Source organism: Bicyclus anynana, chromosome Z (assembly GCF_947172395.1).
Source record: "Bicyclus anynana chromosome Z, ilBicAnyn1.1, whole genome shotgun sequence".
In the NCBI taxonomy this organism is placed as follows: domain Eukaryota; kingdom Metazoa; phylum Arthropoda; class Insecta; order Lepidoptera; family Nymphalidae; genus Bicyclus; species Bicyclus anynana.
Window position 1 is genome coordinate 12,940,268 of NC_069110.1, and position 13,078 is coordinate 12,953,345.

The window sequence follows — 13,078 nt, forward strand, 5'->3', positions numbered from 1 at the left end:
TTCGGCCGTGGCTAGTTATCACCCTACCGGCAAAGACGTACCGCCAAGCGATTTAGCATTCAACGTCGATGTCGATACGATGTCGTGTAGAAACCGAAAAGGGGTGTGGATTTTTATCCTCCTCCTAACAAATTAGCCCGCTTCCATCTTAGACTGCATCATAACTTACTATCAAGTGAGATTGTAGTCAAGGGCTAACTTGTGAAGAATAAAAAAAATCCGCACAGCCCATCGTGCCAGGTAACTTTAACTAATAGTTAGTTAAAGTTACCCTAAAGGATTAAAATGGGGTTGAAGTTTTTTTATTGTTTGTTTGGAGTTATCCTTTTGTAAATTGGTTAGTAGACCATTTATTATATATAAAATATGCGAAGATATAAACAGAAGGGGTGAAATGGAGGTTGAAAGTAAACATCGATTTTCATCGATTCATCGATCAGAATCACGGGCGTCCGCTAGTGTTGTAAATAAAATTGTTATATATATATTACACCAATAACATATTAATTTTGTTTTACAATAAACTACCACATGAAGCTACTGGCATATCTCCCAAAAAGATCAAAGTGTTTAAATAAACGCAAGCTTCTAGGAAAGTCTTACCATAGTGTTAATGATTATATAAATGATAAAAAAGCTTGGTGTTGAACTACACTATGTGTACTTAGTTCTAGACATGTTTATAAAATGGTGGTTAACAAAAGAAATAAACCTTGGCTGAGTTTGTTATGGGCTCTTCTCGGACCAAGGCGCTTTGGAACCCTCGTAACTTTAATTTTAAGTTTTCTTCTACGATTATAATTACCACCATTAAATTAAGTTATGACATAACTTGACGTTTCAAAAGTGCTTGTAAACTTAAGCTACTGTTACACATGCTCATTTCAATCATGAAAACATGCTACTATTGAGCAGTTGCTACTTATTAGCATGTGTATCGCAACATTGCTAATAATGAGCATGCTTATTTCGAGCTTGATCAAGAATCAACAGTCGTGCGATTTATGAGTATGCTACTTGCTACGCGGGTGGAAGGGGGGGTGCTTTTAGCGCGTCTGAACAGGTTTGCTTATTGAGTATGCTGGTCAATCAGCATTGCTACTCTGTATTCTCTTCACCTTCATCTCTCCCTGTCTAACACAATACTATAGACAGAGAGCGATAGATACAAATTAGCATGTGTAATTGGAATGTTTATTTGAGCATGCTTATTCAGGAGCATACTTAAAAATAGCATGCTTATTGCTGGCAAATGTAAACTGATGATAAGCATGCTCGTATGGAGCATACTTAATAGCTCATTTTTAGCATGCTATGTTAGAGCATGTGTAACAGTACCTTAAGCCAAATTGAAATAAATGTATTTTGGATTTTTTGAATTTTATTATAGAAAAGCATATTGCTCTCTAATCCCCGTGGAGCTGAGGCTCTGGTTGGCTTACGACTGGGAGGCAGTCTACAGACAACGGAAGCTAACTCTCCTGCCCGCCAAGTTCACTGTCTCCCAAATAATGGACAACTACTTGACGTTCAAAGAGTTGAGAGAACCCGTAAACCAGTTGAAATTTAAGGCGCTAGTGAAACAAACAAACAACTTAAAGGCTCACTTTAATATGACGCTTTCAAAACTCCTGTATAAATTTGAAAGGTCCCAGTACAGTGTAATGGTAAAGGTTGGTGTTCGAATACTTTTAATTGACAATTTACTATTGTATTGTTAACTAATTGTAAGCTAAATGGGTAACAAATAGACATAAAATTTCAGTTTTTCTTCCTTTCATATTAAACACCCGGCCAAGTGCGTGTCGGGCCACGCGCAGTGTAGGGTTCCGTAGATTAAGATAATTTAAGATGTAACGCACTAAAATACCGATAGCGATACACAACACCATGGAATAGACGGTAAAACATTTGTCCTCATTTTGCATTTTGAGGTACCCTAAAAATACATTTTTCAAGATTTTATTTTACGACTTAGACATTCTCATGCTAATTAAGAGCTTTCTAGTAGTAATTGTCTCTGCGCTAAACCGCGGACAGGAAGACAGACATGGCGAAACTATAAGGCTATATATAGACCTTAGACCCACTATGTTGTTTTAATGCGGATGGATGCGGATCATTAACGACCACTATCTGATGGTGATAAGGACCAGGACCGAGTCAACGGCTTAACGTGCTTTTTAACCGACCAAAAAAAGGAGAAGGTTTCTCAATTCGACCGAATCATATATTCAGTCGATTTTTGAAGTATATTCGCGCATAATTTCGTCATTTATGATCAAAATCTGATTCCTTTTTTGTTGAAGAAGGGATATTTCGAGGATGGTACGGAATAAGGAAATTAGGATCTGATAATAAGATCCGGGAGAAAACGACGGAATGTTTTTTTGATGGAAAAAAAAATTAAAGTCGTTTTTTTAGACATGGGGGTGACTCCACCAACTTTCCAACTTTGAGCAAAAAATTTAACTGAAAATTTCTTAGAAGACAGAAAAACTCCATTTATCCAGGATCCAGAATTCGAACCCAGTACCTCATGATACGACACCCCATCACCACTGGCCCAACGAGGGTCCAACAAGGGCACATATAAAAGTGAAGTTGCTAGTTGCCTCGACTGGTGACAGGGATCAGCCTGGCTGTCCAGCGCGGAAATGCAGCCAGTATTATTGCAAACATTGCATAACAAGTTATGCTTAAGGTCCTTATTGTATTCTTTCTCGAGTGAATAAATATTATGATTTGAGTAGTTCTTAAATAGAATTTTTAAGAAACAAGGGTATATTTTTCGGGCGTATCTTGTATGTATGTATGTAACTATGTAATATTCTTTATTACCTCGTATCTTCCAAACCGCTGAACAGATTTACACAATTAAGACATCGTTAGATTTTTTTGATAACCCAAGTGTAATTAAAAAAAAAAACTAACACGACGACTGTAAGACGCTATAAACTCGAGGTGAACATTTTTTTTTTAGAATATGCAATATAGGTATCAAATTCAAGGACTCAGGGATTTCAAAATGGTATATCATGGCCATATTAAAGAAACATACAATTAGAAAAACGTTATTTATTATATATACAAAATACATATATATATCGAAGGACTGAATAGGTATGGGTCAGATATGATGGAATCTTGGAAATAATATTGCCAGTAAATAGCAAAGTAATCACTTTAATGTAATTACAAAATTAATTAACAATAACAATTAGTTAATAATAATAAATTAGACGGAAACGCGGTAAGTTTTATGCCATGAGGCCGTTCGTCCCATTTTTCTTATGACAGTTGTACTTTTTCATTCTATATTCCATATTCTTTTTCTTTTAAAAACGTCCACTGACATCTCAACTGGCCATGTTACACATGTACAGGCCTTCATGGCATAAACCTCACCCAAGTGCAGTAGGTACTTGACGTTTCCTACTGCCGCCATAAGATGGCACTATTATTATCGAATCTCCGACATATATATATGAGCCAGGCGGTAGACTAGGTGCGAGCAGGTTAGGCATATTGACTTGTTTAATTTAATTTTTCAGGAGTTCCCAGACACGGCCATGTCAGAAGTATACGGCGGTATACACCTTCTGAGACTGTTCGTCAAGTTGAGCCGCGTGCGACCATTCTCCTGCACCGCACCAAACAAGAAGGCACTGAAGTTACCAGTAGTGCTCGCTTATGTACAGGATTTCTCCAATTACTTGTGTGATAATTGGTCCACATTCTTCAGTATGCAGGACTATGAAGATGCTTCACTAGAATATCTAATGGAGCAATTACGCATTGAATAAAATGTGAAATTAAAAAAATGGTCTTTTTACTAAGCTTCCTCAAAAACACTGTCATACTCCCGTTCAGCCTCTAGGGGCTAATTAGTAGGTTTTTTTTTTTAATTTTTGTCTATTACGACTACTAGCCTACTATAATAACATAATGTACCCTACAACAAAGAAGGTTTTATTACAAAAGAATCATCTTATTTATTTACTTTTATTTAAATATCTATTTGTATAAAAGATACAAAATCTTAGAACTAAGGATAAAATGCAGTGCAAGAGGCGACCTTATCAGTAATTGTGAACTTTTCCAGGCTACTTAACATGAAGGAGCATATAAACTAGAGAGACGGGTAGTCACAATAACATAAAAACTTACACTGTGAAAACTATACAAATACTTATAATAAATAATGTTAATAAAATACAACAAAAAACAATAATACTTAATAAGCATATAAGTATATATATAATAAGTACATTTAAGTAAATATAATACATAATGTAAACATATATACATAAGTATAATCCAGTTCTCCTAATATATAAGTTTCTAGAAGCTTAATGTTCTTCATATGTTTCTGTTTTGCTTGTTTTTTTTAATTATTGTGGTGTACAAATAAAGAGTATTAAATAAAAAATACATAGATAATAGATGGAAATGTGACAAGTACATATAATACAAGAATTACGTACGCAAGTCGAGCAAAACAGAAAAAAGAGACACAGCCGTATTATACTTTTCTCGAAGCAATTCGAGCTATTTTCGACTCCCTGTAACAAGCAGGTATTAATTACACGGTAGGTATATTTAAAATTTTATTGAATTTGAACAAAAAAAGAAAAAAAAATGAACAAGTAGTTTTAAGGACTAAGTCAAAGTTTCCTAATTTTGCTAATTTTGTCACTCACTAACTGACCGATCATCAAAACTCTAAGGCACTTCCAGCAGACGTAGAAACTTCAAATTTAGAATACAATTAGTTGTTACAGTATGAATCTAGGAAAAATTAAAAAAAAAAAATCCCCGTCCAGTTTTCTGGACACAGCAACTGCATAAATAACTTTGTAATACTATATAAATATATAGGATTACAAAGTTACATTTGCAGTGGACGGATTATGTTTCTGTATTTATATGACAAGATAACGGTGTTTATTGGTTTATAATGTTGACACGAGGTGTATATAGCCTATGTATAATTATGTCCATGAAATGAAAAAGTAAGAATGGGCAATAAATAATTTCACCTAATTTATTTAAAATTATGTATAGTTTTTTATGAGTTCTTATTCAAAAGATATATTTAGAATAGGTTTATTTTACAAAAGTACAAGTACTTAAAACTAATTAGCCTAAGTTTAGATTACTCGTAATGAAATTTATCATCTTTAATTAAGAAACAAGGTAATAAAAATATACACTAGCGGACGCCCGCGACATCGTCCGCGTAGAATTCAGTTTATCACAAATCCCGCGTGAGCCATGGATTTTATCAAAATCCTATTGAAGCTAATTTCTTCACCATAGCAGCTCCAAACTTTAATTTCAGTTCAATCAGTCGAAAATCTAAGAATAGGGGATGAAAGTTTGTATATATATATATATATATATATATATATATATATACAAACTTTCATCCCCTATTTTATCCCCTTAGGGGTGGAATGTATCAAAATCCTACGTCATAGTAGCGAATGCATGCAAAGCCCGATCGGTTTAAAATTGACAAAGTTTCGTACAAACTTTCATCACCTATTTTATCCCCTTGGAGGTAAAATTAATCAAAATCCTTTCTTAGCGTATGCCTACGCCATAACATCTACCTGCATGACAAATTTCAGCCCAATCTGTATAGTGGTTTCTGCTGTGCGTTGATAGATCACTATGTCAGTCAGTCAGTTATATATATTTAGATAGAAAAAGACTATTCAACAAAAAGTTACAAGTATTCATACATAAAAAAATATACACTTAGAATTGTTAAACTTCTCTCTGTCTTTCGTCGGTTGAAAAAAAGCAGAAAGTAATTAGTTAGCATCGTAAAATAATTATTTAACCATCAGTAGATAACAATTATGTAAATGTAAATGACTATGTAAATGTTTTTTATTAATAATATTCTCACTTTTTTTTAAATTATAGACAAAATAAATAATAATAAAATAAATGAAATCTTTATTAACCAAAAATAGATACAAAAAACCATAATATTGCCTGTGGTCTCCGCACTAGATTGATCTGTATCGTGGAGGCCAGGTAGGATTTTCTAATATTTTCCGTTGGACTAGGACTAATTACAAAAATTACAATATATAGGACTACTTTACAAAAAGAAATACATTACAAAAAGAAAAGTAAAGTAAAACACTAAGCAGAAACGTTAGATAGGTGTACACAATTATTTTAGCTTATTTCATATTTAATTATCTCATTGGCCACACATGAAAATATAAAACAGCTACGTGATTTACTTTCCATATAAATTACTTAATATAGGAAATAAACCGATAAACGTTAATTGAATATAACACGATAATACCTACTTAAAAGATTAAAGAGCCTATTGATACCAGTAAATTTCCTTTCAATGGAAACGAGAGAACCGATTATAATAATTAATTACTATCCACATCTCTTTGGATGTTGTATTGATACTGATGTAGTCGCGATGGGGATGATGAATGGGTTTGAATATATTGATTTTTATGATACATTTGGATAAATAGGGTCAATGTTAACTAGTTTATACATAAAAAACAAAGATTGTCAGGATATTTGCAAAATAAATAAGATTATAAAATTTAAAAATCTATTAAAAACATTTTATCGTAATTAGATGAATATTCATACAGTTTTAGCTTCCTTACATTAAATGTGACATTTTTTAATATATAAACTATGAACATAAACGCACAAATAACAAAGATATAATTAAATTTGTTTGAACGCACATACAAATCTAACGATCATTACATTACCTACGACGTCATTAGTTCGCCATCTTGTATGGGGCGTTTTTCAGAGATCCGCGGCAGCGCCGCAAATCTGACCCTTTAAATCCCTGTAGCTCCGAAAGTAATGATCGCAGATACCCTGATTCTTTTAAAAAATTGCTTTACTATTAGTATACTCTTAATTTATATACAATTTAAAAAACTGTCATCATCCCTATTGTGTCAACCTTCATTGTATTCTATCGGTTCAAAATGCAAAATGGTGGTTAATCAATCCATCAGCTAATAGCAGTACTCAAAATCATTGAGTAATTGATATTAGCAAATGGTTCGAATTTTGGTTTACAATTTAGTGTTGTGTTAGTTACAACATTACTAAATGGAAATGCCCACTGGCCCATACAACGATCCCCGCCCCGTTGGTCTATTGTCCTACCCACTCAGTATTTCCCGTCCAGCTGGAGGGGAATGATCATATTAAAAAAAAGATATGGCAAATATTCTTAAAAAAAATAACGGTGTCGTTTAAATGTGCTAGGGCCTCAAACTCATCGTAATAGTAATTAAATATTTAGATAACGCTGTAAATGCAGGGGCAAATTAAGGTACCGAATCTGCCTCCCTAAGACACTGTGTGGACTCGAATCGATTATGAGATCTTATGTATTAAGATGCATATACAATACGCATACTCGTAAGTCGATTACCACTTGACATTGTCTCGTGTCTATGCTGTCTAAGATGTGGCATTAGAAGTATATATCCTCATCTGTTATTTATTAGTAATAAGAAATAACTTTAAATAGTAAAAAAAACTAAAAAATACAAATATTAGATTTAAGTCACGTGACATTTTTTTTGTGTTCCTGATAGCAAACAATTTCATTTGTTATTCATATCAGTCCGCCATCTTGGGGGGGGGGGGGGCATATTGGATTTGTAATGACGTTTCTTAACTAGTCATGTATTGTCATCAGAACTCAGAGCGTGTGCAAAATTTTATCCTAATCGAAAACCGGGAAGTGAGTCAAATTAAGATTCCAAGATTTTATTTTCTTACATACATAACTGAAGCTAATATAAGCGTGTTAAAAAATTATAGATAATACTCATAGAGATAAATTGCAAATAAGTTGCCTAGTTAAATTGTGGCCAGTCACATTTTTCATACAAAATCTAGGAAACCACGAAATTAATTATATCTGGCAACCCCAAAGTTGCAGTATCAAAGTAGGCAACCTGTACGTTTTCAATTCTGTGGAGTACATTCTTATTGTTAATGTACGATTTTTGTTTAAAGGAAGGAAGTAGATTAAATAAAAACAAAAAAGTGTGTGTAAGCTCCGACGCACGAATGGAGTTTACTCTTTCAAATCGACTGTCTAAATAGGTGTATGTTGCCCCGCACCATACACTATGTACGTCTCAACACCTACGCCTGAAAAGTGAAAGGTGCGCAGAATAGGTTGCGCACAAAATACGTAACGCTGTCATTCTTTCATCGAATTTTACTGCCCATATTTTTTCATACCTAGGGCTATACAGGGTGTCCCGTTAATATTACGACATATTCTTCAAAGTACAAAGCTGACATCTAGGCCTACTAAAATAACGCAATATATGTTAGCCGAAGTTTTAAACTTGGTAATTATTTCTGAATAGTTGTTTCAATTAATGAAAGTTTAATTTTTTCTAATGCAAAGTAAGTTTTTTTTCCAATAAACGCCCCTGTAGAGTATTATTTACATTTATTTAAAAAAAATATCATTTAATAATGTGATAATGTGAATATTAATTATTTATTCCAAATAAATTACTGATGAGGGTATGTGTTTATTATACCGGATCTCATATTACAACGAATACGTAAATGTAAAACAAAACAGAAAAAACTTCACAGAAATATAACTCGTGCGCATTAACTTGACACTTGGATACGAAAACACAGCAAACAGCATTCGATCCAGTTGTCAAGTTAATCCTCACGAGCTGTAGTTAGGTATAAAATTGTTTTTTAAAAATAGAAATAAGTTTATTTGATTAAATAATTATGTATAACATTATAACTATATAATTATAAATATATTGTAACTCTATAAATATATTTATAATTATATAACATTGTGTTGCAGCTATTACGAGTACGTCCATCAGCCAATGGAGATTCAATGTTACAGGTTAGGAAAGGCTTTTTTTTCTTTTATTTTTATTACAAAGGTTATTCTAATAGAATATATTTCTAAAAGGAATTTTCCAATTTAAGTTTCCCACTACTTGCAGCGTTATATCTCCTCAAAGTATTAATACTCCATAAATTAACTTTCAACGCAAATACAGGAGTTCTTCTAAAGTATTTAAAGTTTAAATTCAGTGCTTAGCTAGTTCGGTGAATAACGTGACTGATTAATAACAAACTAAACTCTAATAAAATATTATAATTTGACATTATACGTAATAGTGTTTGACGACCTTCGGCCGTGTCTAGTTACCACCCTACCGGCAAAGACATGCCGCCAAGTGATTTAGGGTTCCGAAACGATGCCGCGTAGAAGCTAAAGAGGTATGAGTAAAATAAAGTTGTAACTCTTCCAAGTTAATCAGCTTTTTTTGATTGCATCGTCATTAAACATCAGCTGAGTTATTATGTAATTCGGTGTACCATTCAAACAATCAGTCATTATCATTTTTAATCATATTTTTGGTTTTGCAATCATCTAACATTGTGTTTTCATCGAAATTACATAATTATCGTCGTAAAGTAAAATTAGTCTAGTTGTGGTAGTGCCGACAGTAAAGTTATCACTATCAAACCATGTTTGGCTCACTGCTGAGCTCGAGTCTCCTCTCAGAATGAGAGGGGTAAGGCCAATATTCCACCACTCTGGCCCAATGCGGATTGGCAGACTTCATACACGCATAGAATTAAGAAAATTATCTGGTATGCAGGTTTCCTCACGATGTTTTCCTTCACCGTTTGAGACACGTGATATTTAAATGCACACATGAAAAGTTGAAGGTGCTTGCCCCGGACCGGATTCGAACCCACACCCTCCGGAATCGTAGGCAGAGGTCATATCTACTGGGCTCTCACTTTAGTAATGTTATGTTAACGAAAAACTAGTATTTACGTAAATCCATTAAAATAACCATGTTAGGACTGCACCATTTTACATTAAATTATTATGATTGTTAGTTTCCACGATCACTTACGATTTACATACGTTTCGGAGACTTTTAATGTAAAACCAAGCATAACTTTTTACTGAGTGGTCTGGTTTTGATAACTCTTTCCTTATTGAAAAAGGTATATTCCAACCATATAATATAAATTTGAAAATACAGTAATTAGAACAATAAGGGTAGGAAAACAGGGGTGTATAATGGATGAATTGGTCAAAGAAATTTTCAAAAATAACATAAAATAATTATATTATTATAATCATTCGAATTTCATTTATATGTCTATAATTATCTACACTACGCTAACGAAGTAAAAAGAGTAATGTAACTTAATATAAAATTTGACGATTTTCGTTCAAACGTATTCATGCAAATTATTCTCGTAGGTATAAGCACGCTAGCGTAGAGGCGCGTACCGCGTATCGCGTAGTGGCGTTGCTACGGCGTGCGGCGTGCATGGTGTCGCATACAGCGGCGCAGATAGCGTGCGTGCTGACGAAGGTCCACCGGTTGCTCGCGAGGAGGGTCGCTCGGGCCCGCGAGCTCGCTCAGTACCGCTCCAAGTTGGCAGGCAAAGTTTGTGCGGCGTGGATCGCCACCCGCCACCCCATCGATCGAAGTGGCGGCGCGCGCACCTCCCTGTGCTGATATATACCGCGCGCCGCGACTGCGACCCTCACAACGCAAGAGGACGCGCGCGAACGCCTGTCACGCCGCTCGCCCGGGGCTCCGCTCTTCTCTTTTCTCTCTTTTTCTCTGTTCGTCTGTTTCTCGCTGATGCGGTCGCGCTGAGGCCGATGCGGGCACCGCCATGCCGCGCTGCCTCATGGCCAAGAAGTGGAAGGCGGCTCCGACGACCGAGCTCGCCGATGAGTCGGACGAGGAGATCGACGTGGTCGGTGAGGGGCGCGGCCGGAGCCCCGCGCCCGCCGCCACCGCGCCGGGCCCGTCGCCGCGCGACCCCGAGCCCACGCTGCTGTACAACGGTGAGCACTTGTTACTGCATGCACATTGCACTCTCCTACCACTCCGTACTATCGTACTGTGACCGCACTGGACCTGGCATTTGCTGAAGCGACAACAATTCGCTTTTTTCCAAAATTGTAAACACAAAAATATAAGCCATTTCATATTTACTAAAAATATATACTTATCATTATCCTGAAATATATATCTATACGCGAAGTTTGTTCCTTCAGTGAATCCGTACTACGTAAGCGTAAACAATGTCATCTTTTAACATGCAAGTAAAAGGTAGGTTGAATGAATGTAACGTATACTGGCAATAGGTAAGAAGTCGACATTGCTGACGCCAAGACGCAAAAAGATGACGCTGGACGTTCGCAGTTCAAAAAAAGGTTAAGTATTTAGTTTAAACTTTTGTACGCTGTGCCATTTGCGATTGCCTTTTTGCGAATTTTTCATTTTAAGTATCACTCATTACAGCGCATGCGATTTGCGATATATTTCAATAACATGTATGTATTCGTTATTATTTTTTTCATATACATTTAAACGACATCTTATATATAATATTCACGTGTCGCAATGTTTGTTACCAAATTCCTCCGAGACGGCTACACTGATATTTATAAAACTTTGTATGCGTATAAGGTAGTTCTCAGAATCGGCTAACATCCCCCTAAATACCCCTAAATGATAAGGGCGGTCTACCCCAAAGTGTTTATAAGACAGAATAACATTTTCTGGGTAGGCTAGTATTCTATGTATTATAATATTATAAAGAGGAAAGATTTGTTTATTTGTTTGTATGTAATCCGAAAGTATTGAACCGATTTAAAAATTCTTTCACTATTGGGAAGCTACACTATCCCTAAGTGAGCTACAATGTATTTTCAAAAAAATAGGGATCCTTCCTAAAACTCCAATAATGTTGTGATCCAAGGTGTAAAAATTACACCTTCAATATTGTTTACATCGCGTGCACTGCAAAAACTATCGATGTTAGACTAAAATAATGTAGGTTTAACTTTACAGAACACATTATAGTTTACAAAAAGTGTCGCGACAGCATACATAAGCTAATAAAGGAAATGCCGCCGTTAGAAAAGGCTATTTATTAAATTACTTTAAATTCAGTACTGCTTCCATGCCTTTATTTAACTTTTGAATTTATCAATTCGTTACATATTCGATACAATAATGTAAGTATTAGAAAAAAGTCGCCGATTAACTCAAGAATGGCTGAATTGATTTGGCTGAAAAATTAGTGGGGAGGTAGCTTAGAACCAGGAGACGGACATAGGATACTTAGGGCAGGGGTAAGGTTGGGGTTGAGTAGGAGAAGGTAAGGGTAGAGTAGGGAGTATGTTACGATAGGGTAGGGTAGGTGTAGGGAGGGAGTCAAAGCGAAGCTTGACCCGGTATTCTATAGAATTCGAGTAAACAATTTTTTATTATTATTTGTGTAGCTACGTCATCAGCACCTTGTGTGTTTTCTATGAACGCTGGATAGCGAAAAAGTGTTTTACCCCAAAAAAAACTGGTATCAGAACATTTATTATTACATTTTACACAAGATGTAATAATTTTTATTTAATTCGGCTGCGGTAACATTGAAATAAACAATAAAAATGACTACATTTTAGTCGATATAAATATTTCGTTCTGAATTTTTAACACGAAATTCTTCAAGTAATCCCGCGGCGAGTGTTAAATAAAGATACTACCAACTTCTACTCCACTCCGGTCCGAGAATTTTTCTTAAAAAAGAAAGAAATGCTCAGTATTTCACAGCGTTTTTTACTGATTCTGAAAGTGCCGTAGACTCCTTGCACGAACAGGGTTCAGGCTTAACGCGCTCAACACAATATAGTAGTTATATTTATAGAATATTAAAAACTATGAATCTTAGCTGATCTGTTTTCTGAAAGGACTTGATATGAAAATTGTAATTATACAGAGTGTAATAAATGTTTTAATAACAGTTTTTGTGGGGTAAAACACTTCTTCGCTGTCCAGCGTTCATAGAAAACACACAAGGTGTCATACAGTCTGCGAATCTTACTGAGGACGTACCTACATAAATAATAATAATAATTGTTTACTCGAACTATATAGAAAACTAATAAATAAGAGCTGTGATAGCCCAGTGTATATGACCTCTGCCTCCGATTCCGGAGGGTGTG

The 13,078-nt window shown here is 35.1% G+C and overlaps 2 protein-coding genes across 2 annotated transcripts in view; both read left to right on the top strand.

Moving 5' to 3' along the window:
• Positions 1-1,396: 1,396 nt before the first annotated feature.
• Positions 1,397-10,577, top strand: LOC112046283 (mortality factor 4-like protein 1). The gene is made up of 3 exons (XM_024082883.2): positions 1,397-1,673; positions 3,555-3,787; positions 10,316-10,577. The coding sequence occupies exons 1-3, from the start codon at positions 1,512-1,514 to the stop codon at positions 10,575-10,577; spliced, it is 657 nt and encodes a 218-aa protein (XP_023938651.2). The 5' UTR covers positions 1,397-1,511.
• The window catches only part of LOC112046299 (transcriptional repressor scratch 2-like), a 40,651-nt gene continuing 37,860 nt past the window's right edge, over positions 10,288-13,078 (top strand). Inside the window, exon 1 of the mRNA XM_024082906.2 lies at positions 10,288-10,915. Coding sequence (XP_023938674.1) covers positions 10,741-10,915 — 175 coding nt within the window. The 5' untranslated portion in view covers positions 10,288-10,740. The remainder of the gene's footprint in view (positions 10,916-13,078) is intronic.

What these genes read in the sequence shown, in the direction of transcription:
- LOC112046283 (XM_024082883.2), top strand. Translation starts at nt 1,512, where the DNA reads ATGGACAACTACTTGACGTTCAAAGAGTTGAGAGAACCCGTAAACCAG. An exon ending in AGTACAGTGTAATGGTAAAG is followed by an intron (nt 1,674 to 3,554) that starts GTTGGTGTTCGA and finishes TTAATTTTTCAG; the next exon opens with GAGTTCCCAGACACGGCCAT. An exon ending in TCACTAGAATATCTAATGGA is followed by an intron (nt 3,788 to 10,315) that starts GCAATTACGCAT and finishes TTATTCTCGTAG; the next exon opens with GTATAAGCACGCTAGCGTAG.